At 54.9% G+C, this 25,162-nt stretch overlaps 6 protein-coding genes across 6 annotated transcripts; 2 read left to right on the forward strand and 4 right to left on the reverse strand.

Annotated features, from left to right (window-relative positions):
- Positions 1 to 3,789: 3,789 nt before the first annotated feature.
- On the reverse strand, positions 3,790 to 4,826 carry BDY24DRAFT_326955 (pheromone receptor; the record flags this gene model as incomplete). Its single annotated transcript, XM_076637077.1, has 3 exons — positions 3,790 to 4,166; positions 4,239 to 4,556; positions 4,631 to 4,826. Coding segments are annotated over 3 exons (891 nt in total), but the record flags the coding sequence as incomplete, so codon positions are not given.
- A 1,995-nt stretch (positions 4,827 to 6,821) lies between these two features.
- On the reverse strand, positions 6,822 to 7,430 carry BDY24DRAFT_393374 (uncharacterized protein). Its single transcript, XM_076641039.1, has one exon. It carries the CDS (start codon positions 7,412 to 7,414, stop codon positions 7,250 to 7,252), a length of 165 nt encoding a protein of 54 aa, XP_076495300.1. The 5' UTR covers positions 7,415 to 7,430; the 3' UTR covers positions 6,822 to 7,249.
- Positions 7,431 to 9,514, reverse strand: RPN9 (proteasome regulatory particle lid subunit RPN9). The gene is made up of 8 exons (XM_076641040.1): positions 9,298 to 9,514; positions 9,145 to 9,228; positions 8,987 to 9,066; positions 8,618 to 8,904; positions 8,348 to 8,503; positions 8,078 to 8,203; positions 7,757 to 7,929; positions 7,431 to 7,633 (listed from the first exon to the last, which is right to left on the reverse strand). Exons 1-8 carry the CDS (start codon positions 9,405 to 9,407, stop codon positions 7,447 to 7,449), a joined length of 1,203 nt encoding a protein of 400 aa, XP_076495301.1. The 5' UTR covers positions 9,408 to 9,514; the 3' UTR covers positions 7,431 to 7,446.
- Positions 9,515 to 9,518: 4 nt separating this feature from the next.
- On the forward strand, positions 9,519 to 11,442 carry OPI3 (bifunctional phosphatidyl-N-methylethanolamine N-methyltransferase/phosphatidyl-N-dimethylethanolamine N-methyltransferase). The gene is made up of 9 exons (XM_076641041.1): positions 9,519 to 9,651; positions 9,762 to 9,859; positions 9,957 to 10,000; positions 10,140 to 10,242; positions 10,323 to 10,453; positions 10,535 to 10,579; positions 10,685 to 10,763; positions 10,848 to 10,922; positions 11,055 to 11,442. The coding sequence occupies exons 1-9, from the start codon at positions 9,649 to 9,651 to the stop codon at positions 11,395 to 11,397; spliced, it is 921 nt and encodes a 306-aa protein (XP_076495302.1). The 5' UTR covers positions 9,519 to 9,648; the 3' UTR covers positions 11,398 to 11,442.
- Positions 11,443 to 12,497: 1,055 nt separating this feature from the next.
- BDY24DRAFT_110173 (uncharacterized protein) lies at positions 12,498 to 18,476 on the forward strand. The gene is made up of 18 exons (XM_076635848.1): positions 12,498 to 12,656; positions 12,792 to 13,290; positions 13,570 to 13,637; positions 13,762 to 14,259; positions 14,381 to 15,100; positions 15,185 to 15,235; positions 15,306 to 15,321; positions 15,405 to 15,534; positions 15,605 to 15,707; positions 15,774 to 15,891; positions 16,020 to 16,187; positions 16,264 to 16,280; positions 16,366 to 16,455; positions 16,530 to 16,643; positions 16,718 to 16,784; positions 16,859 to 16,862; positions 16,935 to 16,969; positions 17,043 to 18,476. Exons 2-18 carry the CDS (start codon positions 12,861 to 12,863, stop codon positions 18,377 to 18,379), a joined length of 3,966 nt encoding a protein of 1,321 aa, XP_076495303.1. The 5' UTR covers positions 12,498 to 12,656; positions 12,792 to 12,860; the 3' UTR covers positions 18,380 to 18,476.
- A 414-nt stretch (positions 18,477 to 18,890) lies between these two features.
- Positions 18,891 to 24,441, reverse strand: APC1 (anaphase promoting complex subunit 1; the record flags this gene model as incomplete). The annotated part of the gene is made up of 6 exons (XM_076638133.1): positions 18,891 to 20,347; positions 20,427 to 21,736; positions 21,809 to 22,032; positions 22,101 to 22,555; positions 22,628 to 23,601; positions 23,672 to 24,441. 6 exons carry the CDS (start codon positions 24,439 to 24,441, stop codon positions 18,891 to 18,893), a joined length of 5,190 nt encoding a protein of 1,729 aa, XP_076495304.1.
- Positions 24,442 to 25,162: the final 721 nt, after the last annotated feature.

Raw genomic sequence — 25,162 nt, forward strand, 5'->3', positions numbered from 1 at the left:
ACCCCCTCAGCTCTTAACATGGACGCCTTCACTGCCATCTTCTCCCCCTTCGTCGCCTCCGCCGCCGAGACCACCACCGCTCCCGTCGAGGAGGCTCGAGTCGCTACTGGAAGCAACTCTTTCATGTGCATCATCATCTAAGTCGAGTATTCGTGAGTACTCTCTTTCGCGACCTTTTCTCTCCCCTTCATCCCGACTGGAGACTGGAGTTCTGACCCTCGCCTCCTTTTCTTCGCGTCGTTCAAAGTGCTCTTTGGCTTGATCGCACTCTTCTGTGACTCGGGGCCGGACCTGCTGGATTCGGGGACGGGCTATATATGTTTAAACCTCCCTCTCCAACTACCTTTTCTCATCGAAAGCTTCCTCAGTCGAGCAATGGTCGAGAAAAGACGAGGACTCAGTCGTATTTCAGACGACGCCCTCAGCCCTTCAAGCTCACCTCCCTCCCTCTTTCCCGTCAACGTCGACCCTCCCTCTTCTCTTCAGAAAACTGTGCTATCCCCGTATCCTCCTCGAACCTATTCGAGGCCTGCTTTAGGCTAGTCCTCAGCGTCGTCGGTCCCATGGCTTTGAGCTGAAGGACTTCGCCGAACGTCGAGCTCAAGAACAGGATCTCATCACTGCACAGACCCCCAGAAAAAAAGGGCTGATTTTCTTACTTCCAAACCTCTGCGCCTTTGAACCGTATCCCTACGGTAAGCCGTCAGAGGAGGAAGGAACGGAAGAGCTCATCAGCTCCCCTGCTCTCTCTCCCCTTCGTTCCTTCTCCTCCCTTTCATATTTTGGGACACAGCTATCAGAGACGTGGTATCAACTGATTTGTCGTCACGCTTCTACGAAGGATTGATTCTCTCTCTCGACAGCCGTCGAGAGGGAGCTTCTCCCTTCGCATCCTCGAGCTCAGCTCGTGAACGGTGGGCCTCCTTTCCCTCCTTCTTCTTAGCCCACTCTGAGCTGAGCCTTACCCTCAACAACCCTTTCGTCTTCTTCCCTAGCTTCCCAAAAAGTCGCACGTCGCAGATTCGTCGGGGAAGAGCGGAGGAGGAGGAGGATCACTAGGGGAGGGACGAGCTGGGCTGAGGCCTAGGGTTGCGATTGTTGGAAGCTCAATTGTGGATAACGTGAGTCTACAAGCAAGCTGGGGGAAGTTTGGAAGCAGGAGAAGCTGACGAGAAACTCGTTCTGGCTTCATTCGAACAGGAGGAGAACACCGTCGCCTTCGAGATCGATTCGCTTTCTGGCGACATCCTCACCCAAGCCCCTGCTCTCTTCAGCGGTCGACCTTCAGAGGTGATCCCTCTCGTCGCTGACGAGCTCGTTGGAAAGTCGCTTGCCGTGCTGGACAAGGATTCTCTGGTTCGTTTTCCCTCCTCTCCTCCCTTCGTTCGACTCGACTCGACCTGATCTTGTTTCTTTCGTTTCCCCTCTCTCCAGGTCCACTTCTTCCCTCGACCTCCCACCGCCGTCGAGGCTCAAGACTTCGTCGTCACTCGAGCCATCATCGAAGGAGGAAAGCATTTCCTCGCCGCCTTCCGAGTCTCAACGAACGCGTCCCCTGCCGAGGTCTGGACTCTGGAGGCTCCCTTTCGCTGAGGGAGAGACCGTCTACAGCATCGAATCGACTTCTCAGGACCCTGTTGCCTCCTTCGGACGAATCCTCGGAGATCGAAGTGCGCTGTACAAATGTGAGTCGTGCTCCTCCTTGTGATCTTTCGACGAAGTTCTGACTTTTCCTCTTCTTCCCCTCCTTCTCGCCAGACCTCAACCCCCACCTCCTCGCTGTCTCCACCATCTCTCCTTCCACATCTCAAGGAACCATCTACCTCGTCGATGGGACTCGTGGGACGATCGTTTACCAAGTCTCGCACGCCAACCTCGACACGTCCGCTGGAATCGAACTCTCCCTCCTCGAGAACTGGCTCGTATATCGATACAGGGCGGAGGGACTCGTTGCTACGGCTGGAGTCTCAACGGGGAACAGGGTCGTGACGGTAGAGCTGTTTGAGAGAGGTGTCGCTGCTGATAAGATTGGATCGTGAGTCGTCTCGTTTCTTCCTTGCTCCTTTCCTTCGACGCGTCTGACTCGTTTTCGATTTCCTCTCCCTTGCAGCTCCGAGTTAACCTCCTACTCGGCCGAACACGACCTTAACATCCTCTCCAAGACCTTCATCCTTCCCAGCGGAATCAAGGCTATCGGAACGACCTCGACCAAGCACGGAATCACTTCGAAGGAGGTCATCAGTGCGTCCTTCCCTTCTCCCTCACTTCTCCTGTCTCCATCTCACGTCCTCATCTGATCCAATCACCGTTCTTCTTTTGTTCCTGTTCAGTCGCCGACAACCGCAACCAGCTCCACTCCATCCCTCGTCGCCTCCTCGACCCTCGTCGCCCTCACGGGAAGCCCTCAGCTCTCGACCGGGAAGAGCAGCTCGACCCATACGATCCCATCATCAACCTCGATTCTAAGAGGACGCTTTCTCATGCTTACGAGGTACGTACAGATTCATCCTCCATCGTCTCTTTTTCCCGCTCTTCCTCCGTCTCTTTCCGCTCTCTCAACTTCGTTCACTCCCCCACTCTCCCTCCTCTTTTCCGTTCTCCCCTCAGCTCCTTGGCGTATCCTCCATCGTCACTTCCCCAGCCCTTCTTGAGTCGACCTCCCTCGTTTTCGCTTACGGTCTCGATCTCTTCTCGACACGAGTAATACCCTCAGGGACGTTCGACATCTTGTCGGACTCGTTCACAAGGCTCAGCTGTTGTTGACGATCATGGGACTGAGTGTTGGGCGTTGTGGCAGTGTAAGTGAGCGTTCCTTTTTGTTTTGATTAGCGAGACTTGGGAGGGAGAGCAGTTGAAGGGAGTGGCGGGACGGGAAAGGAGGGGAGAGAAAGGACGCGTCGCTGACCGTGCTTTTTCGTTTCTGTTTCGGACCCGATAGCCGGTCGCGGGGAGGAAGATGTCGAGGCAGATTAATGAACTTATCTCGGATCTTTATCTCGGATCTCTTCATGAGGAGTGGAAAGGAAGGACGAGGAAGAGATCAAAGCTCAACGCACTCTGACGTCCAACTCTCCTGGAGAGAGTATTCAGAGCCGAGGGATGTATCTGTACGAAAGCTAGATTGGATGGAGTGAAGACTAGTAGCTACATATCGCATCTCGACGGACCGTCGAAGGCAGATGGGCAAGAAGGGGAGAAACCAGACGCGTCTCGTCGTTTTCTTGCTCTCACTCTCTCCTCTCTCGCCCGGACCAATTCCAAAAGGCGAAGCGTGAATAAGAGCAACGTCTCAATGACTAAGTGAGTAGTATTCTATGTGTAGCAACCAGATTACCCGAGAACAAAAAAAAAAGCACAGACAAAAGACGAAAGCGAGGCAAAGCAAAACAAGGAGAACGAGCGAGGCAAACCGAGACTACTCTACTCCTCCACGACGTTCCGTTCCACCCTCACCGCTATTCCCGACTTCTTGTGTCCCATTCCTAACGAAGCCTCCCTCTCTCCATCGTCCGTGATCTGCAAAGAGAGTCCTCCCTTCTCGAGATCCTCGGCTGAACGATTGGGGAAGCAAGGGTTCGTTGGACTGACGGGTCCGATCGTGTTGCCGAGCTGAGGGACGCGAAGGAAGGTATCGTCGGTGTGTGAAGGGCTAGAGAGAGAGAGCAAGAGTAAGGTAGGGCGATTTCAGGACACTGCTCACTCAAACGAGCAAAGAAACGAGAACCAAACTCACGCGTCGGACCTCTTCTTCTTTCCAAACAGCCTTTGCACAAGTCTCCACCCCTTCTTCAGCGCTGACCAGTACGAGACCAAAGCTTCCTCCTGCACTCCAAAGAAGCTGAAGTAGAGGAAAGTAGCGAAGACGGGAATCCATCGTTGGACGCTGTTTCCTCTCGCGCTGGTCGGGTTGGCGAGCATCGAGTCCGCGTTGAAGATGTAGACCATGGAGAAGTCTGCGTGGGTGTCGTTCCAGCTGAGGACGGGCATGAAGGAGGTGTCGACGATGTAGGAAATGACCCAAGACCCGAGGGGAACGGAGACCAGCATCTCGACGGTGGAGAGGGAGACGAGCCGGATGAACCTCGACGTGTTGAGCCCTCCTCCTGACGTTTGAAGGACGGATTGGAATTGAAGACGACGAGAGGTGAAGTTCCAGATTGAGAGACCTGACGCAGAAGAAGTAGAGGTGAGCAAGGGTCCGAAAGAAGTCGGATCGAGGGCTCAGAATGTGAACGAACCTCCGTAGCAGAACGAGGCGGCCCCGACTGTCAAAGCAGGGACGTAGCAAGCCAGAATCGCGTGCCAGTTGATGTATGGGGCAGGAAGGCATCCAAAGCCCTCCGCAAGGTTGTACCGGTTGCCTTGAACAGTGTAGTAGATGGCCATGACGAAGAATGGAGGGACGAGTCCGATGGCTAGATCGAGGATGAGCCCTTTCCGACGGTCCTTCGACGAAACGGACGTCCTCCTCGCCGACGAGATGATGTAGAGACGACGATTTATGCAAAGACATCCCGAGGCGATGCCCGTAGCGAGGCCGACGTGAATCCGGGTCCCTGAAGATTGAACGAGGACGGGTCAGCAAAGAAAGGAAGGGATTCGAGCTCACCCTCCAATCGTCTTCACTCACAGATGTCGCACCAAACTGGAGCGTGATCTTCAACGTTGTCCCACCAAACGATGGCGTTGACGAAGAACCCAAAAGCTCCTACGAAGCACCAGGCAACAAGGCAAATGGCTCCGACGTTGGCTGAGCGAAAGTGAGGAGGGGAGGCGAGGAGGAGGAGGACCATGGCGACGGCGGCGTAGATGATGAAGAGGAGGTCGTGCATGGCGAAGGAAAGGGAAGCTAGTGGGGATGAGGAGGAGTGTGTGTATCTGTCTAGGAGAGGAGGTAGTCGTTGAGTGTCAATAGAAGTCAGCTTCGAGGGTGGAAGGTGGTTTAAGGAGAGTTGAAACCTGAAGAAGGAGAGAACAAAGGGTGAGCGAGCTCGCAAATCTCGATCGTCTTTTCGTTCTCGCCAAACAAGTTCATTTTTGCTCTCCTGAGCCACTATCTGCTCGCATCTCACCCTCGTTTCTACCCGAGGTTCTTCATGTTCACTCGGACTATGGACTCGAAGAATGAAAACTTCTGCTCCCTGCAGCTCTCTCAGCAGAGCTGCTTCTCTCCGTCCCCATCCGTCGGTTGAGCTTCGATGGTCTTCTCCTCCCCCTTTGATCCCCTCGCCCAGCTCCGTATATAAGGTACGTCTCCTCTCCGTTTGTTCCTGCAAAGAGGACGCCTTCATCTCCTACTCATCATATTCTGAGCTCACACCCTTTCTGAACTCACCCTTTCTACTCGTTCCTTTTTCTGCTAGATCGACTCTCGACTTTTTTTGCCTCCCGTGCCCTCCTCCGTTTCCTCTAGATCTCTGCGTCAACCCCACCCCTCCCCTCGAAACTAGAAGAGCCGTCTACTCTTTCTCACTCCAGGTCAAACGACTTCCCCTCTCGACCGAGCAGTTCTCGGCTGTAGAAAGTGGAGAATCTGAATGAGCGCGCGAACAAGGAAGAAAAGACGCGAAGACATTGAAGTCACAAATCGACCCCGATGGAGAAAAGGTAAGTCAGATCTGATCCGGCAAAACACGTTGTTCTGACGAGTACGAGATGTGTGGGCTGTGGTGAAAATCGATGGGAAACCGAGGAGGGGATCATCACCGCGTCGAGCTGCTGAGAGGAAGGAGACACTCCTCTGCCGTTCACCCGAGTTTGCTAGCGAGATGAAAGAGAATAAGAAACTCTTGCATGCAGAGAAAGTATTAAAGAGGTTGCAAACATAAATAGTTGCTTCGAATCCAGCGAAGCCCTCCCTCGGTTCCCGCCCTCCGGAGCCTCGGAATCGGAGACGAAGAACCCTCAAGTCATCTGTGAGGAGAAGGTAACAAAGTCTAGTCAGCTCATAACAAGAAGCAGATACCTCGGACAGGCAACAGAAGAAACTCACAAGACCCGGTTTAGGCGATGGTGCAGAAGGCGGCGTTCATTCCGACCGACCTCTTGGCCTCCTCGACGGGAGCGTTGGTCTGCTCAGCGGCGGCGGCGACGAAAGGGGTGAAGATAGCGGTGAAGGCGTCCATGTTGAAGAGTGAGGGGTTTGAAAGGAGAGTGGGTTGAGAGAGGAGTGAAGAGAGGAGTTGAAGGTAGTGGTTGGGGATTAAGAAGAGGAGAGCGCGACGTCGAGTCTTTATAGGATTTCGACCGGCCCTTGTTCGAGGGAGAACAAGGGACCGATAAGAGGCGAAACAATCAGGAGAAGGAGGTGTATAAGCCTCAATTACAGGTAAGAAGCCGGATGAAGACGAGTCAAAAGAAGCAGAACAAAGGGAAGGACGCGATGAAACAAGGGGCTGAACGCGTCGATCAGCTTCGATCCCTTTGATTCTTTGACCTTCCTCTTGATTGCTGGAGTTCGTCGGCCCTTTGATCCTTTTGTTCCAGAACAATCTACTCTCGTCGTACTCCTGCTTCGTTTCAATCCTTGTCCAGAACTCGAACAAGGGCCGACCTGTCCTGCACGAAAGAGTACAAAGAGTCGAGCTCGCTCTCCTCCTCTTCCTTTCCTCCAACCACTACCTTCACTTCACTCTTCACTCCTCTCTCAACCCACTCTCCTTTCAAACCCTTCAACTCTCAACATGGACGCCTTCACCGCTATCTTCACCCCTTTCGTCGCCGCCGCCGCTGAGCAGACCAACGCTCCCGTCGAGGAGGCCAGGAACAAGGGAGTCGGAATGGGACTCATGTCTTGCACCATCTGCTAAATCCACCAGTCTCTGTTAGTACACGCCTCTTCTTTCTAGACTCTGGATTTCCTTCGTCCTTCGACTACCTCGATCTCCAACCACCGTGCTGACTCTTGCGTCTTTCTTTCTCTCTTCTTCCCGCTTTTCCAGTTGACTTCGGGTTGCCCTTCAGTCTAGCGAGGGGGACTGTTGATGAGGTGTGATCCTGCTGGATTCGGGATATTTATGTTCTTCAAAAAAACGATCCTCTTCTTCTCCTTCTCCTGCAAGATCGACACTCTCAAGCAGCATCCGAAAGAATCGAGCCTCCCGCTTTTTCACTCACGCTCGCTTTGTTTCGTCTCTTTTTTTCGTTCCTTCTGGTACCCTCGCCCACTCCACGTCTTCGGCCATTCTCTCTCTCTCTCTCTCCTTTCCTTTCGTGGAGGAATGAGAGTCTCCACGCTGCTCTCCCTCCTTCATCTCGCTCGCTCGCTCCCGCTCCTTTTCTTCCCTCGCGTCTCTCTGCTTCTCTTACTCTCTCTACCAGCTCCTAATCTCCCAACCTCACATCCCTCAACTCGGTATCCTTTCAACCTCTCCCTCTTTCTTCCCTCAAACTCAAGCAAGCGACGCGACCTCATCAATCTTCCTCGCTCTCCTCCTCTCCTCCAATCTACTTGACAGCCACCCCGACCCCCCTCTCCCCTACAAACTCCCCGACCTTCCCAACCTTATCCGTCCACTCCGTCAGCCTCGAAACGAGCGCCTCGAGCTGGGATCGATCGAGCACTCGCGGTTGGACCCAGGTGATGGTGGCCGTTTGGGAGATGGAGTCGAGGGAGCCGCGGATGAGTTTGAGGCTGGGGACGATGAGAATTGAGAGGGAGAGGGAGGACGGTAGGGGAGAAGGAAGAGTTTAGCTCGAGGTCTAAACCGGGAAGGGGTCGAGACGAGAGAGCGGGAGGAGAGAACGGCAGACTCACGAAAGAGCCTTCATCACAAGGTACTCGACCTCCGCGACGGAAACCTTGGTGTCCTCTGCGATGTTCTGGAACGAGAGGATCCTGTCGTCCGAGGCTCGACGGAAGACGGATTCGATGAGGGTCATGAGGCAGATCTTTTGACGGAGGAAGTTCTTGTTCTCTTCGAGGATGGGCTGAGGCGAACGAGGGAAGCGAGGGTGAAGGAGCGACGAAGAAGGACAGAGAAGGAGAGCGGGAGTCAGCTCGACGAGTCGATGAGAGGCGAGAGTGACTGGTAGCAAAGTGGGAGATGGAAGGCAGAGGCATCGAAACGAGACTCACCTCGGAAGGGAAATGAGGACTCAAGCTCTCGTACTTCCCGATATCTCCAGCGTTGAAAGCGAACAGGAGGTTCTTGATCCAGATGTCGGGGGTGTTGTCGAGGGAGGTGAGGATGGGGTGTTGAAGCTGGCAGGCCAGAACGAAGTCGAAGGGAGGAAGGGAAGGGTCGCGTCAGTTTCGTAGCTCGTCCTTCCATCCAACTCCTCCCTCTCGTTGAGCATCAACGAGAAGAATGGGCTGAATTCTGAAGATAGACGTTTGTGAACTCACCAGCTCTCCAAAGTTGTAGATGGTATCGGCGAGGAGAGCAGCGAGGGAGAGATCGTGAGCTCGAGCGACGAGTTCCTCTGTCGACAGATCGGGGAGGTTGACGCAGGCGAGGTAGAGGAGCGAGTTCTTGTAGTAAGGTCCGTATTCGGCGTTGACCTAGTGAAGTCGTATACAGAAGAAGGGTCAGCTCTCCGTCGATATCGAGCAGCATCTCTCGACCTCGTTCAGCCCTCCCTCCCTCCTTCCCCTCCTTCGAAGCTCTCAACTGACCTTGTAGTAATCCCCCGAAACTCCATAGAACCCTGCCCATACGACACTATCCACTCCGTCCAACCCTTCGAGCAACTTTTCACTCTCGTCGATGGCCTGCTTGGTTCCGTTGAGGTCTCCGAGGAGGAGTTTGCCGTAAGCGATGGAGGAGAGGGAGAGAGCGTAGGCTTCCGCTGCTGGAGGTGGAGGAGCAGGAGTAGGTTCTTTGGTGAGTTCGTTGGGAGGAGGGTAAGGGTGCGAGAGACGGGAGTGGAGGGAGGTGAGGAAGGCGAGGGAGGAGGTCGGGTCTGGAAGAAAGAAAGGAAAGGAGGAGAGAAGGAAGGTGAGCTCGAGAAGGAGAAGGAGAGGTGGAGGGAGAACGAGTCGTACCTTCGATCTGACGGGATACTTTTCGGGCGATCTCGACTAGGCGGAGAGGGTTAAGCTTCTTCTCAAAGTCTCGGATGAACCTACAAAAAGCGAATAAGGAACAAGGGAGTCAGCGAGAGAAGGCAGAGAAGGGAGGGACGTTCAACGTGGATGCTTACAAGTTGAAGAGATCGACCTGAAGAGTACCCGTCGCAGGATCATCAACAAATTTGAGAAGGAGAATAGTAAGGTTGTGCCAGAGTCTAACAACGAACCAAAAGAGAGCAATCAGCTTGAGTTCGATGGAGACAGAAGAGGAGTCGCGAACTGACTTGTTCTTCCATGCTGATGCTATCTTGTCGAGGAGGGAAGAGATCTCGGGCGTCGGAGAGGACTGCTTGGCGGAAGAGAGGAAGCTCGAAGGAGAAGGGTCGACGTCCATGATGGTAAAAGAAGAGAAACAAAGGTGGTGATGGTTGACGTTGAAGGGAAGGCGGGAAGGAGAAGGAAGCTCGAAGCTCGACGAGGGCGCGGAGGCAGAGCGAGAGGGGAGGAGGAGACGAGGGAGCTGGATTCAATCTTCCCTTCTAACATCGACCTTCTACCCTTCTTCTTCGATTCCCTGGAATCAAGCTCGCATCCAATCCACTCGGTAGCTCAACTCTCCTTCGGTTTTCGTTAAAATGGTGAGCTCAGATCTACTCCAAGGGTTCGAAACTGAGCTGGAAGGAGATGTTCGCTGGCGAGCAGGTCGAGCTCCTTTGACTGATGACGATTCTCTCTTTTGACGATGTAGGCATCCTTCCTCGAACAAGCTCTCTCTATCCTCCAAAAGGTCGAAGTCAAAGATCTGATAGATTTCAACCAGCCTAGCTTGTACCTCTCCATCGGAAGGTGAGGTCAAACGACATCTCCTTCCTGCCTCTCTGCTTGTTGATGCCTCCTGGACTGACCTTTTCGTCCTCCTTCTCCATTCGTTTTTTGTAACCAGCATCATCTTCAACCCTACAGTTTGGAACATCGTAGCTAGGAACGGTCAGTCTCTGCTTCTCACTCGCTTCAAGTTCATGAAGATGTCAGGAAAAGGAAAGAGAAGGGAAGGACGAAGCTGATTTCTTTTCTTTTTTCCTTCCTTTCCCTTGTTCTCCCTCCCATCCTTCTCCTTCCCTCGCAGAGTACAAGCGTAAAACTCTCACCAACCGGCTCGGATCCCCTCTCAAGGCCTGCTACCTCATGGCCGTCACCATCGTCGCTTTCGGCTTCCTTCGAGACGGTCTGTGAGTTCCTTTTCCATCTTCCCTCCTTGCGCCCTTCGCCGCTGGCTGACCACCTTCCCTTTGTTGTTTTGCTTCTGCAGCTACAAGCACGCCCTTGGAGCTCAGCCTCAGACTATCCCTGATCACCCTTACCTCAAGCCTACCGCTGTCCTCCTCTTCGGGATTGGACAGATCCTTGTGCTCAGCTCGACTTGGGCGTTGGGAGTCACTGGTGAGTCGTCGTTCACTCTTCTTCCTCTCTGACCACCGAGAAACAAAGCTCACTTCTGCTCCTTGCTCTCCACGTGTACAGGAACCTACCTCGGAGATTACTGTGGTATCCTTCAGGACAAGATGGGTGCGTCCTCTCCCTCTCTCGAGCTCGCTTCTTCGTCTCCCCCCTTCCTTTCCCGCTCAACTCCTCTCGATCTGACCTGACGTCTTTTCCTTCATACTAACACAGTCACCGGTTTCCCTTTCAACGTCCAAACCGACCCCATGTACAACGGATCGACCTTGTGCTTCCTCGCTACCGCTCTCTGGTGAGCTTCGTTCTCCCTTCCGTCCCTCCTCCGTCGCCTCCTCGCCGAAGCTGACCTTCGTTCGTCCTGCTCTTTGTGACGTAGGTTCCGACGACCCGCTGGAATCTTCGTCACCGCTATCGTCTGGGTCGTCTACAGGATCGCTTTGAGGTTCGAGGGGTACGTTTCGCTCTCTTTCCTTCTTCTTGACGCGTCTCGTTTCCTCCCTTCCTCCCTCCCGCACCCCACCGACCTCATCGGAACCCAGCTGACTCTCCTTTGTTCTTCTTATTCTCTCTTTACATCCACCAGTCCCTTCACCTCCAAAATCTACGCCGCTCGAGAAGCCAAGCTCGCCAAATCCTCCTCTGACTCAACCAGCACCAGCACTCCCGCCGCTCCGAAATCCCTCGTCGCTCCCTCCACGCCTGCCAAATCCTCCACCACCCCCGTCAAATCCTTTGCTCCGGCTCCTTTCAAACCCGCCAACACCGAGACCGAATCCTACGCCGACGCGATCAAGATCTCCGCTGCGACGCCGAAGAAATCCGCTGGAGTGACGAGTGCGACGGAGGGAGGAGGAGGAACGGGACAGACTCCCGGGAGGATGACGAGGAGTAGGAGTAAGGTTAGAGGGAGCGAGGATGAGCTTTAAGGCGAGGCGGAGCTTGCGAGCTTGTGTGCTGCTTGAGCGTGGTTGGGGGAAGGGAGGGAGGGAAGAGGGAGTGGGGAAGAGGACGAGCGAGAGGAGGAGAGAGGATGTGGTCAGAGAAGAAGGGAGATCTAGCTTCAGCCTTTTCTGGGAGGAGAAACGGAGGAGGGGACGGGGATGATGGTGGGGTATGCGGTTTCAACAACTTTGGTTTCTTTTCGTGTTTCAGCGTTTTTCAGCAGGGCTCAACTTCTTCGTTTTTTGTTTACTTTTTTTCTTTTCTTCTTCTTCTTCTATGCAATTTCCTTTGCTCTCTAATCTCGAAGGGGGGTGTGAAAGAGGTGGAGGTGAAGGGAGAGGAGGGCGAGGGCGAGGTGTCGACGCGTCGTTGAGTTTAGGTTTCTTTGTTCTTGAACGGTGGATCGAGAGATGAACTCAGCGCCCTCTTCGATAGCCTGAGGAGTCTTGAGAGAGTTACAGGAAGCTGATCAACCTCAGACGAAACGAACGAAGGAGGAGGGAGAGGGAGGAGACCGAGGAGGGATGGGAAGGGGAGCGCAGAGAAGAGAGGAGGGAGGAGGAGGCTTGATGTTTTTCTGGTGGTAGACTTTGAAAAGGAAAGAGGGGGAGCATTTGAACGATGGATGTGGTTTCTTGAGGGCGAGACGAGGGGAAGAGGGTGAGAGGAGAAAGTTGGGGTTCGACGCCGACGCGCGCGTCGTGATTTGGCGTTCAAGGCGTTTGAGACTGCGTTGCTGGCTTTGATTTCTCAGTTTTTCTTTTATTTGCTACCTTCAGAGCCGAAGAATTTCTTCTTAGAGATGACGAGATGGAATTTCAGGCTGTAGCTTGGTGGTGGAAAGCTGAGAGACGGAGGAGATGGGCTCGATGGATCGAGTCGAGCGTCGCTTTGCCTCCCTCTCTCGGACAGAGCTCGAGTCAAAAACTCGAAAGTATTTTCTAGGAGCCTCTGCTTAGATTTCTACTCTACGACCTTCCGAGTGAGAAGGAAAAGGATTAGAGCTGAAAAAGTCGATGTTGAGTTCTCTCTATCTTTCTCTCCCCACAACGTGCTCTCAGCGAAGCTTCGCCCCTCCGTAGGAATCCGCCGAAGGGCTTCGTCGAGCTGAACGTGCTCTCGTTCCCTCTCCAACAGCCACCAGAGACGGCACTCGAGCCTCTCTCTCTCTCTCTCTCCTTGTTTTTTCCCTCCCCCATTAGATCTTCTCTATCAAAAACAAAGCTTGAAGATCTACAGCGAGGTAAGCTCTTCCTTGCCTTCAGCCCTTACTCTCTCCCCTCCTCATCCTCCCCGTATAACCCCTGAGCTCACTCCTTCCCGTCATCGCTCTTTTTGCTTCCTTCCCTTCAACTCTCACCCACCCGTTCACTCAAAGATACCCTCTTCATCCGCACTCTCTCCTACGTCTCTAGGAAACCTCGCCTTGCAGCTCCAAAGGAGATAGATGCCTTCTCGCCGACCTTCGACCGGTCCAGGGCTCTCGGACTCCGCTCTCGTCCCACCCATCGCTCCTCCCCCGTCTTCCTTCAACTCGCGAGGAAGCACGGATCCTTCCCAACCACCATCATCATCTACGATAAGTTCAGCCAAATCGTCCTCGTCCAAGCAGCAAGGGATGTCCCAATCCCAAACGCTCCCTCGAAAGTTCGGAGAACTCCTTCGTCTGGGAAACACCAACGGAACAGCGACGAGAGGAGCAGGAATCGATCCTCCTGCCACTGCTGGAGTAGATGACTCGTTCGGGTTAGGAAACATCGTAGGAGTAGGAGGTGGCAAGGGAGCCGCGAGCGGGTGGACCCTCAGCGTCGCTCAGGACATGAGCTCAACAAGAGGGTCATCAAAGGGCAAAGGAGAAGGAAGAGTCGTTCTCTACGGTAAGTTCAAGTCGTTTCGTTCCGAAGATGTTTCTCGGAGGGTTTGTATCGAGAAGGGAAGACGATAGGATATGGAGTTGAAGGAAGGAAGGAATGAGCTTGGAACTCAAGGGAGGAGCAGGAGAGGAAGGGCACAGGGGTCGCTCTCTCATCGAGGATCCTTCGCATCTCGACCGTTTCTCTCTTGCCTCTTTGTTGGAAAGTTGGAACGAGCATGAGCAAGAACTGAACCTTATTTGTATCCCTTCTCGTCCCTGCTTTTAATTTGTTTCCTTTCAGCGGCCACTGCGACTCACAACTACACTCTTCTTCGAACGATTCGAGAGATGAAGGAGCTTCACGACAAGGTGCGTCCTCCTCTCCTCGCCTTCCTTCTTCCCTTCGCTTCCCTCCTTGCTCGAGACTAAGTAGCTCTCAAGTGGCATGCGAAGCTCACCCAAATCTTCCTTTTCCTTCCCTTCACATCTCTAGCTCGTTCCTCTTCTCCCCGGATCCTCTCTCCCCGCCTTCCCTCCCAACTCTCTGCCTACCTACTCCCAAACCACCATCAAAGCTCATACTCCCTCTCGTCGTCGATCCTTCCTCAACGCCTTCTCTCGGTTCACCTCAGAGTCTACCTCTCGACCTCCTTCCCCAGGTCACGGCCTCGTCTCCCCTCCCGTCTCTCCGCCTTCATCCAACCATCCTCTCAACGGCTCGTCCTCGCACTTCAACATCGGACAAGCAGCTCTCGGAAGCCCAGAAGGAGAGACTGGCAACCCTCTGGAGAGGCTCGTTGAGGATGGGAAGGAAGGAACGGCAGCGGTAAAGAGGAGCATCACGGGTGGAAAGCTCGACGAAGGACCTCATTCGCAGATGTCAGCTCTCTCCGGATACTTGACCGAGGTCGCCAACAACGAGAGGGTCAGGGAGACGAGAGCTTGGAAGAAGTTCATCAGAGTTAGAGGGGATGATTTGAGTTCAGTCAGAGTGAGTTCACGAGCCGCCTCTTTCTCTTGCTTCCTTCCATCCCTCGTCGCGTGTTTTCGTCCCGAAGTTGACTGACTGACTGACACCGACCCTCTCGTTGCTTTGTTGGCTGATCCTCAAGGTCGAGAGGAAGATCAAACGAACTCAATCTGCTCAAGCTCTCAACCTTCGTTCCCCTCCTGGTCTCCACGCTGGGAAGAGCCAGTCTCGACGCTACCAAGATCGAAGCGAAACGACCTCGTCGTCAGCGGAGGACGTTCTCGGGTCGGAAGGAGTCCTCATCGAGAGGTTCGAGGAGCTCGACGATGGAGAACTGGATCGAGGACCTACTGGAGATACTCTCTCCGTCTCGACGGGATCCCTTGGAACTCGACCTCTCCCTTCCTCCCCAAACGAAAAGAAGATAAAGAAGTCTTCCCTCGAACAGTCGTCGTCGTCCAGTCGAAAGCTCTTCAAAGGTCGTTCGGCTTCCTCCTCCTCCAACTCCCCAAACTCCCAAACGGTCGATCTCCCTCCTACACCAGCAGCTACTCCTCTCAAACCCATCGTCGACCACTCCTCTATTTCGTCCTCCGTCGACTTCGACGACGAGGACGCGACGTCTTCAGCCTCACCTGCGGCCAAGGCGAAGCAACAGCCTCCTCGACCAGCCTCGGCCGATCCGGACAAGAGCTCGTCGAAGATGATGTCGAGGGATCGGGGACTTTGGGACGATTCGGAGGGAGGAGAGGCTGTGGAGAAGAGGATTGGCGGAGGAGGAAGGAGGAAGCGAGAGAAGAAGAAGGTCTCTATAGAGGAGTTTGAGCTGATCAGGGTTCTGGGAAGAGGTTGTGCTGGGAAGGTGAGTTTGGAAGGTCCAAAATCGGGGAGGACACGTCTTGAAGGAAACGAATCTGACGCGTTTCGTCTTTCAACTTTTCATCAGGTCTTGCTCGTTCGACAGAAGACCTCGTCTTCTTCGACTTTGATGGCTATGGTGAGCTCTCCCTCAGTATTCTCTTACCTCCCATCAAGCTTTCGCTGAACTTTGTTTCCTCCGTCAACAGAAATGCATCGTCAAGCGTGAGTCTCCGTTTTTTTTTTGTTCTGTTTCGACGACTCGCACAACGAGCTGACCTTCGTCTCTCCCTCTTCAATTCTTTCAGGTCACGTCGTCGCCCATCAAGAGATCGGACACACTCTCACCGAGCAGGCAGTCCTCAAGCGGATGTCGAGGGAGATCCAGAACCCTTTCGTCGTTCATCTGCACCACTCGTTCCACGACAAGGAGAACCTGCGAGTTCAATCTTCAGCTCACTCGAACGAGAGATCTCCGCTGACCTCATCTCTCTCTATCTCTTAACAGGTTCCTCGTCATGGACTTCCACCCTGGAGGAGACCTCGCCACTCAGCTCGCTAGGTGGGGAAAGTTTGGAAGGGATCGAGCGAGGTTCTACGCTGCTGAGATCGTGAGTGGTTCTTCGGTCTGGAAGGAGGTCGAAGAACGTATCTGACTCAGTCCGTTTCTACCACAGGTCGAGGGAGTCCAAGGACTTCATGCTGCTGGAGTGATCTATCGAGATCTCAAACCCGAGAACATCCTCCTCGATCACGCTGGACATCTCGTTCTCACGGACTTTGGTCTGTCCAAGGGTATGTCTCCCTTCTCAATATCAATTTTGATCTCTGGCGAAGCGTTCGGGAGCGGCGAGAAGAAGGACGGGAAGGGAAAAGGAGGACGACTGACTTTCGAACGCGTCTTTCCCTCTCTTCCTTCGCAGAGTTCCCTCGATCGGCTACCGCCACCTCGCCTCACGCCGACGGATCAGACACCGAGGCCGTCAAGCCTACGTACACGCAGCAGAACGGAACTCCTATGACCGAGCAGGAGAGGAGAGACTGGGCTCCGATTGGGGGTCGAGGAAAGGACACGACGAACACGTTCTGTGGTGCGTTTCTCTCTTCCTCATCCATGCACCTTCTTCGACGACGCTTACTGATCATTCACTGTATCTCTCTCTCCAGGAACTGCCGAGTACCTCGTACGTCCTGTCGACCTCTCGCTGAAGCTTGACGCATCGACCTCCGATCTCTGACAACTCTCTCTCCTTCCGCTTCCTCTCACAGGCACCCGAGGTCATCCAAGGTCTTCCCTACTCGTACGCCGTCGATTGGTGGGCTCTCGGAACCATGCTCTTCGAGATGTTGATCGGAATCGTGAGTCATCTCTCGTCGAAAATCGTTCAGCCTTTCTTTCTTCGAGCTGACCTCTCTCCTTCGATCCTCACTAGACTCCCTTCTACGCCACCAATCACACCGATATGTACACTCGAGTCCTCCACGATGATCTCATTTTTCCCGAGGAGCGACCTGTCGATCAGGATACGAAGAGTTTGATTCGAGGAGTGAGTCTTTCGTTTCGTTTCTTTCGCAGAGAACGTTCAGAAGCAGTCGCTGACGGGTTTGATTCCTCCCACAGCTTCTGCAAAGGAACCCTGCTTTGAGGCTCAGTGAGCCGAGGATCAAGAAACACCCCTACTTCTCCAGTGAGTCAACTTTCACCCGAATTCAGACTTTGAATCGAGACTCGAACTGACGTGCCATCCTCTCTTTTCCTCAGTGATGTGAGCTCGCTGTTCTTTTCTTCTCAGCGCTTCTCACACATAGCTGATCATCTCTCATTTTCCTGCTCCCAGCGATTGGGATCACGTCTACCACAAGCGATACATCCGTGAGCGAAGCCCACCCTCTCGTGTCGAAATCTCGCCGTCCTGACTTGGAGCTCTTCTCGTTGACCTCTGAAGCTCCCTACACTCCCCCTACGGATCCTCTCAACGAGACGGACACCCAAAACTTCGATTCAGCCTTCCTCGACATGGTTCCTTCCGTTGGAGGAGACGCTGAAACCGGAGAAGGACTCGCTTCGACGCCCTCAGCAGCAACTCAAGCAGCAGCCTCTCGAGCCGACGATCGAGCGAGTCTCTTCGATGGATACTCGTACCGAGAACGAGACGCCGCCAGCATCCTTCTGGAGGAAGACGAACCTCTCAGCCCAGTTGATCGAGCCAGTGGAGAGCTCATGCGGTCGAGCTTCGAGCAAGGAGGATTCACGTCGAACGAGACGCGTCGAAGCATCGATGCTCTCACCTCAGAGCCTACCGAGCCATCACCTCCCAACAACGACTCTACCTCGACCATCAACGAAGAATCAGCCTCGTCAAACGCTCCCAGCACGGTCGACTCCTCCTCGGAAGCCATCTCTCCCTCCGTCTCCCCCGAACTCCATCCATCTCGACTTCCCTCTCAGCAGCACCACCGTCAACGGTCAGGCATCCCAGCTCTCGATCGAGGGCTCCCATCGGACATCGAAGCGGAAGAGGACGAGGACGACGAGGACGACGATTGGGACCTCGTCGAGAAACCCAGGGATGGTCGAGGAGAGCAGAACGGTTCGAGAGGAACGACTCTCTTTGCTCGAGGCGTCGTCGATCGATACCGACTCGGAGTCCTCAAGAAGAAGGAATCGAGAGCTAGTGGACTCTCAGGATCCGGAATGTCGACTCCCAGGAGCGTTTCAGCGGCCACTCTATCGACCAGCAACTCGTCGATGACCATCGGGAACGATTCGTCTTCCTCTCCCTCCGAGTCGAGGATCCGACGTGGACTCACCTTCAAGTCTTCGAAGTTCAAAGTACGACCCAAACCGGTCAGCTCCCAATCCTACACCAACACCACTTTCAACCCTCCACCCATCTCCCAGGCTCCATCCGCATCCTCCAACCCAAACTCGTCGGCGAGCATCGTCCCCGCCAACCTCCCCGCTTCCTACTCCCTTCCCGCCAACCTCGCCACCAACGGTCACGGAGGAAACCGACGGTCAGATCACTCAGCGGCATCCAGCACGATGGCTTCCACTCCAGAACGGTCGTCCTCAGCCTCGCCAACGAAGGGACTTCGAGTCGTCAGTGGATCGACCGCCGGAGAGGAGAGCGACGCTGGAGGAACCTCTTCTTCGAGGATGAGCGGTCAGGAGAGGATGAAGATGGGGAAGGAGAAGATGATGAGTCTCTTCGGAGTCAAGTCGTCCTCTTCTTCGTCGTCGTCGACAAACCAGCAGCCTCCAAGGAACCCTTCACCTTAACGCGTCTCGCCCTCCCCTTTCTCCTCTTCCTCGTCCCTCATCCACACCACCACAACCAATTTTCCCACCAAGAACACGACCACTCATCCGGATCTATACTCACGGATTTAATACGCTCCTTCACGATTTCTCGACTCCCTTTCTCTCGTTTCGCTTTGCCTTCGTTCTTTTGCTTAGTTCTCTCGTTCCTCGCATGGTCACTCTCTTTCTTCCCTCCTTCTTTCTCTCGCACATGCTTCTCGAACTTCAAATATCTACACCACCACCAGCCTCGTGTCTCTTTTACACCGCCTTTACTAGTACCCCTCTTTGCACTTCGCTTCGTCCTCTCCTTGATTCCCTCGCCTCGTCCACTGTCCCTACCCGCCTAGCTTTTAACTTCGTTTACCTTGCGTCCCTCTTTCTCTTCTTTACCCCTAGTGTGCTCCTTCTCTCGAGCATGATTATCCTCTCACACCACTTCTCGAAAAAGCAAAAACCGAAAAAGCTAGACTAACGAAGCAAAACAAGATCACCAACAGCTCAAGATCTCCTCCACCGAGCGATCCTCCCAACCCTGAACATCTTCTCCTCCCACCCTCCGAGCCGTAGCTGCTAAAACTATCTTCAACCCCCTCTGCAAATCGAAAGCTTCCTCCAGCGCTGCTCCTCCTACGTCCGCCGAGAGATGAGCCGACTGTCGACGCGCTTGCTCGACGAGCTGGCGTAAAGTCGCAAGCACCGTTCGAGGTGGGACTCCTCCAGCGACGAGGTAGAGGGACAGGTCCTGCTTTTCCTTCTCCGCGGTCTCTCGAATGACTTCCGAGTGAGCGTACCGAGGAAGGAGATCCTGGAACGACGCGTCCGATCGGATTCCGTCGACGAGGTTTGAGAGGGAGGATTCAACTTGAAGGAGGAGGGAGGATCGGATGATGGGAGGTGAGAGGGAGGAAGGGGTTCGAAGGTGGAGAGGGAGGAGCGAGTCGACCGAGGAAGGGACGTTTCGGGCCATCTGGAGGTTCCGGACGAGGATGGGGAGGAAGGGAGTAGAGGATCGAGCGAACCGAAGTTGATGGATTTGGAGGTAGAGTCGGAGGATTTGAGGTTGATCGTTGATGAGGCATTCGAGGAAAGCTGCTCCTGCGAAGTCCGACATCGACGGGGGAGGGGAGGGAGTGCTGGATCCGGTGCAGAGTCGACGGAAGAAGGCGACGAGGAAAGGATCCGGCGTCAACGAAGGGACGAGGTCTCGAACGGCTTCCAATCCGACTGCCGACGATCCTCGAGAGACGGCCATTGTTCCGAGATCTGGAGCGGCTCCGATGAGTCCTGCTTGGACGAAGATGCTTCGGTTTCCCTTGGGGTCGGCGGCGTAGCTGAGGAATCCTGATCGACGTTTGACGAAGACTGGGTGGTTCTGGGTGAGGACTGTTCGATCTTGAACGCTTCCGATGGGATCGAGGTTGATTGGCCAGTACCGAGGACTATCGATCTTGACGGAGACGAGTCGTTCGACGGGAGGGAGGAGGGTAGGAGAGATGAGGTGATGGGATCCGACGACTCCGTCTTCCTCGAGCTTGACCTTGATTGGGAGGTAGACCGACTCTCCGGTATCGACGTCCTGAGCGACAAAGCATCGAGGTTCCACCGCGAGGGCCCAAAGGTGACGGTAAGCTTGAGGGTAGGAGCGGTTGTCGGCTTGGAGTTGGGTGAAGCGAGGGAAGAACGCGCAAACGAGAGCAGCGATGGCAGCGTCCGACGATCCGAGGGTGTATCTTCCTCCTCCTAGGAAGAGGATCCCGAGAGCCATGTGGATAGCCATGTGAGATCCGTAACTGACGCCCTTGTCGAGTTGACCGTGGGCGAGACGAAGACGGGAGAGGACGCTGAGATCTCCGGTTCCAGCCAGGACGACGGCGAGGGCGATGGCGACGACGTTGAGGCAAGCTCGAGCCGTGCTGAGGCGGATCCGATGTTCGAAGGAGGTAGCTGCGGGAGTAAATAAGAAGCACGGGTCAGAAGTCGAGTCGAAAAGAAGGAGAACGCGTCGAAGAAGGAGAGAGCTTACGAGCAACGTTCGAAGCCTTCCAGAATACGTCGTAGTAGTGGAGAAGGAGGGAGTGGACTGTCGACCGAGCGGTTCCCGCGTACTTGAGTCCGATGGCGAAGCAGGCTCCGGCGAGAATGTTGAAGTAGGCCGTCTCGACTCCGTGATCCTGGGCGGCTCCGTCTCTCTTCCTCTTCCTCATCGACGAACGGATGAACGACGGAACGGTGGACTCGACCCACTCCTGCGAGGCTGAGATGCTGCTCCATAGGATGAGGCTTCTCGAGAGGGTTCGAAGGAGGAGGAGATCCGGTCTGACGAGATCGAGGTCGAATCGAGACCTGGGAAGGTCGAGGATCTCTGCCATGTCCTGCCTGTCCGAGCGAAGGTACATGAGTCCCAACGCTGCAGTCGCTCCTGCTCCGGTGATGTTGACGTCGACGAAGGTCTCTGTTCCTCCTCCTCCTCCTCGCTGGCTCGAGCTCGATGCCTGCTGCTCTGCTCCCGGAGTCGATCCGAAGATTGCCGTCCTGAGTTGAGCGACCATCTCGAGATCCCTAGGACTTCGATCCTTTCCTCCTCGGCCGACCATGACCATCCCGAAGGCCATCGATGCTGAGAAGGCGTAGGCTTCGCGGTAGTCGCAGAGAGGATCGTGAGCGGGGACGGTCGACGAACGACTGATCTCGTTGAGTGCGATCTCTGCCATCTTCCGGTTCCTCGATCCAGTGTAGAGGATTCCGATCCCGAGTATAGCTGCGGCTTGAGTTAGAGGAGCGGCGTTGAGCTCTCTGGATCCGTAAGGGAGGAGGGCGTGGACGTGGAGGGAGAGGATCTTGGTGAGGAGGGAGTCCTCCGTTCCAGCGTAGGACGAAGCGAGTCCGAGGAGGAGTCCGATGGAGGTGAAGTCGTGTCTCGAGTCGAGGTAAGGGAAAGCATGCCACGGCATCATTCCTCGAAGGTGACCTGTGAGTCCGAGTCCGAGGAGGAATCCTGCGTGCGTCGAGCCTTGTTCCGCTGGACGATTGAAGATGACCCACGAGCTGTCGACGGCTGGGGATTCGGGGGAGATCTGAAGTCCTGCTGCTACTCCGTTGTGGAAGTTGGACCACTCCCGAGCTTCGGGTCCGAGGGACGGAGTATCGACCGAGAGGACGATGTTCTGAGGGAGGATCCGAACGGAGAAGTCGACGGGAGGGATTGGCCAAGATCGGGTGAGGGTTGCTGAGCAGCTTCCGAAAGCGAAGACTCCTTGACCGACTGAGATGGCTGATGTTCGTTGGGCGAGAGTAAGAGCTGCTACCTTCTGAGCGGCGGCGATCTCTTGGTCTCTGAAATGGAAGAAGAGAGGAGGAAGTCAGCGAGGTGAAGGAGAGAGAGAGCAGAGGCGAGAGGGAACGAACGACTGGTTCTGCTTCGGTGGTAAAGTGAGGGTGACCGTTCGAGACGTCGAGAGCATCCTATCGACTTCCTCCATCCTTCGATCCGATCCAAAGCGAAGAGTCTGCTCGCTCGAGGAAGCTGCCTTCGAAGCCGTCGCCGGTTTGGACGAGGGGACTCGTTTCGTCCGGGCATCGAGAGCCGTCGATGTCAACGACGAGATGGAAGGAACCTCCTGAGACGAGAACTGAGAGATAGAAAGTTGTTTCGAAGTCAGTAAGGGAGTGCTTCGAGCAGGAGAGAAGAACAACTCACGTCCAACTTCTTCGCCGCGACGTTCCGATCAACACCCAACCTCCTTCGCATATCCGACCTCTGTACGAGCTCGTAAGCAGCAAGTGGCCAATCCGAAGGCGGGGAAGCCTGACATGATCGAATGACCTCGTGAAGGGGAAGCGAGACTCCGAAGGGAAGTTGAAGGAGCTTGTCGATGGTGATCCCTTGCGAGACGATGCAGAGAACCGCCTCCGCTGCTTGCTTCGACGGATCCAACGACGACGAGGGTTTCCCGAGTTCCAAGTAGACGGCAAGGAGTCCCTTCGTGAGTTTGCAGGGATCCTTCCTGGGTGGAGAGGTGATTGGACGGGGAGGAGAGAGATCCGAGAGGGAGATCCATTGCTGGATGTTCGGGCGACGATTGAGAATCGAGGAGAGGTGGGTGTAGATGTCGGGAGGGGATGGAAGGAGTTCTGAAGGAGTGATGCCGTTCGCTGAGAGAGGAAAGGTCAGCTTGTCGTCGAGAAGACGCGTCTGACGAGATGGAAAAGGAAGAGTCGACTCACGTCCCAGCCAGTCCTTCCCCACCTGAAATGGCACCATCCTGAACCAGTAGTCGACCCAATCCTCCCTCCCGAGAGCCGAAGCCAGTCGAGCGATGAGAGGAGCTAGCCGATCCAAGTCAACGAGCCTGACGAGGCTGAGCTTGCAATCCTCTGCGAGAAGGTGAAGCGACCGAGTGACGGCGGCGAGTCGAGGGAGATCCGGAGGAGGTCTGACGACCTGAGACGGCTGGGATGGTTCCGAGGGACTGGTGGACGACTGGAGAGCGAGGAGAGCAGGGTCTCGGGACTGAAGAGAGCTCTGGCGAAGTCGATCCCAAGGACGAAGTCTGACGGAGGAAGAACTCTCGGACGGAGACCGAAGCCCAACGACCGTCAAGAGCTCTTCGGCGAAAGGTTCCCACTCCGTCGACGTCCCTCCTCCTCTCCTCGACATCTTCAACCTCAACTCCGATGCCTGCGACGGGTCGAGAGCGAAGTCGAGAGCCTGAAGGCATCTGGCGACGAGACCCGTCGGCCCTGGCGAGATCTTGACTGTATTCGAGGAACCGTCTCCTAACTTGAGGCTGATCGTCGACGAGGGGGACGCTCGTAAGCTCTGGATGAGTTTGACGGGAGCTTTAAAAGATGAGGAGGTCCCTGTATCGAGTTGGAGGGTCTGGAGAGGAGGACCGAAGTCGTGTTCGACCGGGAAGGGAGACCGAGAGATGTCGACGACGGTTTTTGAGGAAGGATCCGGTGAAGCGAGAAGGAGTTGACCGTTCTCATTGAGAATGATGGACTGAGGGTTGGAATGAGAAGGGTTTGATCCGATGGAGAGGCATGATTGGGTTCCGATGAGAGAGACGGCGAAGGTCGAGGGATGATTCGAGTTGGTGGAGAGGAGGAAGGTCGAGAGGAGGTGGGTGAACTTGTCGAAGAGGGAAAGATGGATCGACTGGTTGCTGATGGTAATTGTTGAAGCTTCGAGCACAGATCTTGAAGAAAGAGAGCGGGAGGATCAGAAGGGTCCTCAAACGACGCGTCGCGCGAAAGAGGAGGACTCACCGTTCCCCAGATCTCCAAACGAAAACCAAGCTCAGTTCCAAAGAGCTCCCCAGAAGTTCCTCCTCTCCGTCCACCAACGGCCCTCTTCTCAATCCAAACTCGTCCTCCTCTCCGTTCAACACCATCCGATCCATGCTCTTGTTCAGGTCGTGCCTCCCTAGGCTCAACCGCCTATCCTGAAGACCACTCGGATCCAACGACGATGGGAGAACTCCTCGAGTCATGTTCGAGAACATGGGATCCTGCTCCGGTGCTGATTTGGAAGTACCGCTGATGGGAGTTCTCGAAGGAGGAAGGATCGAGGTTCCGTTGGCGAAGGATTCGGAGGGACCGAGGGAAGAGTGTCGCCGACGAGCTTGGATGACAGAAGAACGAGGTTTGGGTCGGGAGGTAGGAGGAAGAGATGGCTGAGCGTTGATGGGAGGTGAAGGTTTTAGAGGGGGTGGGAGAGGGATGAAGTTGAGAGAGGCGGAGGAAGAAGGGATGGAGAGACCGTATCGTAGGAAGAAGACGTCTCCGGACGGGGATCTCGCGACGACGATGGGGATGGGAGTCGAGCGAGATGCTACGAAGAGGATGTCGGATCCAAGGACTAACGAGTCACTTCCTGCTCCTTCCAGCTCCTGAGGCACGACGACTGACGGCGAGGGAGGAAGGACGACGACGGGTCTTGGTTCTCCAAAGAGGTCCTTGAGGCTGAAGAGGGACGTTTGTTGACTGGGGTATCCGAGGGCGTCCATGCTCGTCGACTGGGTCGCTGAGGATTGCATGATGATTCCTAGATCGAGTGGCCAAGCTCGTCCAAAGGGGAAGGGGAGGTGGACGACGTGACGATCTCCCGACGCGAAGTGGATTTCGAGTTGGTCCAGAAAGACGAAGCAGACGGCTCTGGCTTTGGAGGATTTGGGGGATGCTGAAGAGGAGTAGAAAGACGAGGATGCTGAGGAGAAGGTGCTGAGACCTGATCGTGAGAGGGATTGGTGATGGGATGCTCCAGTCGAGGAGGAAGAGGAGGAGGAGGGAGGAGCTGATCCTTCTTGTTGAGACGACGAGGACGGCGATGGATGACCTTGACTCCCTCCTCTCCCGACGTCGAACCAGGCGAAGAAAGCCTGAAGGACCTCTCCCCTCCCCTCGAAAGAGAAGCTCCTCACGAGCTCTACCCCTTCGCTCCAGACGACTCTCTTCCCTGACCAGGTGAGCTCTTCCTTCCCTTCCACGACCGACGATAAAGGTTGAGGCGAAGACGAGGACGACGAGGAGGAGGTCGAAGAGGATAAGTTAGATGCTGGAGGTGTGGTACTATCTGTTGAGAAGATCCTTCGGAGGTTGGTGAGGAGGTTGGACGGGGGAAGAGCTGAGGAAGAAGAGGACGAGGAGGAGAGAAGAGTTGAAGATGGAGGAGGAAGGGAGATTGGGCCTTCGCGTTGTTGATGAAGCTCTCCTACGGAAAGAGGAGTTCCAAAGTTAATAGCTGGGACGGACGACATC

The sequence above is a fragment of the Mrakia frigida genome (assembly GCF_051309035.1).
Source record: "Mrakia frigida strain ATCC 22029 unplaced genomic scaffold BDY24scaffold_21, whole genome shotgun sequence".
In the NCBI taxonomy this organism is placed as follows: Eukaryota; Fungi; Basidiomycota; class Tremellomycetes; order Cystofilobasidiales; family Mrakiaceae; genus Mrakia; species Mrakia frigida.

What these genes read in the sequence shown, in the direction of transcription:
- BDY24DRAFT_393374 (XM_076641039.1), bottom strand. Translation starts at nt 7,414, where the DNA reads ATGAGGTCGCGTCGCTTGCTTGAGTTTGAGGGAAGAAAGAGGGAGAGG.
- OPI3 (XM_076641041.1), top strand. An exon ending in TATCCTTCAGGACAAGATGG is followed by an intron (nt 10,580 to 10,684) that starts GTGCGTCCTCTC and finishes ATACTAACACAG; the next exon opens with TCACCGGTTTCCCTTTCAAC. An exon ending in TTCCTCGCTACCGCTCTCTG is followed by an intron (nt 10,764 to 10,847) that starts GTGAGCTTCGTT and finishes TTTGTGACGTAG; the next exon opens with GTTCCGACGACCCGCTGGAA.
- RPN9 (XM_076641040.1), bottom strand. Translation starts at nt 9,407, where the DNA reads ATGGACGTCGACCCTTCTCCTTCGAGCTTCCTCTCTTCCGCCAAGCAG. An exon ending in AGTATCCCGTCAGATCGAAG is followed by an intron (nt 8,905 to 8,986) that starts GTACGACTCGTT and finishes TCTTTCTTCCAG; the next exon opens with ACCCGACCTCCTCCCTCGCC. An exon ending in GTCCTCATTTCCCTTCCGAG is followed by an intron (nt 7,930 to 8,077) that starts GTGAGTCTCGTT and finishes CGTTCGCCTCAG; the next exon opens with CCCATCCTCGAAGAGAACAA.
- BDY24DRAFT_110173 (XM_076635848.1), top strand. Translation starts at nt 12,861, where the DNA reads ATGCCTTCTCGCCGACCTTCGACCGGTCCAGGGCTCTCGGACTCCGCT. An exon ending in AGGAAGAGTCGTTCTCTACG is followed by an intron (nt 13,291 to 13,569) that starts GTAAGTTCAAGT and finishes GTTTCCTTTCAG; the next exon opens with CGGCCACTGCGACTCACAAC. An exon ending in GGACTTTGGTCTGTCCAAGG is followed by an intron (nt 15,892 to 16,019) that starts GTATGTCTCCCT and finishes CTTCCTTCGCAG; the next exon opens with AGTTCCCTCGATCGGCTACC.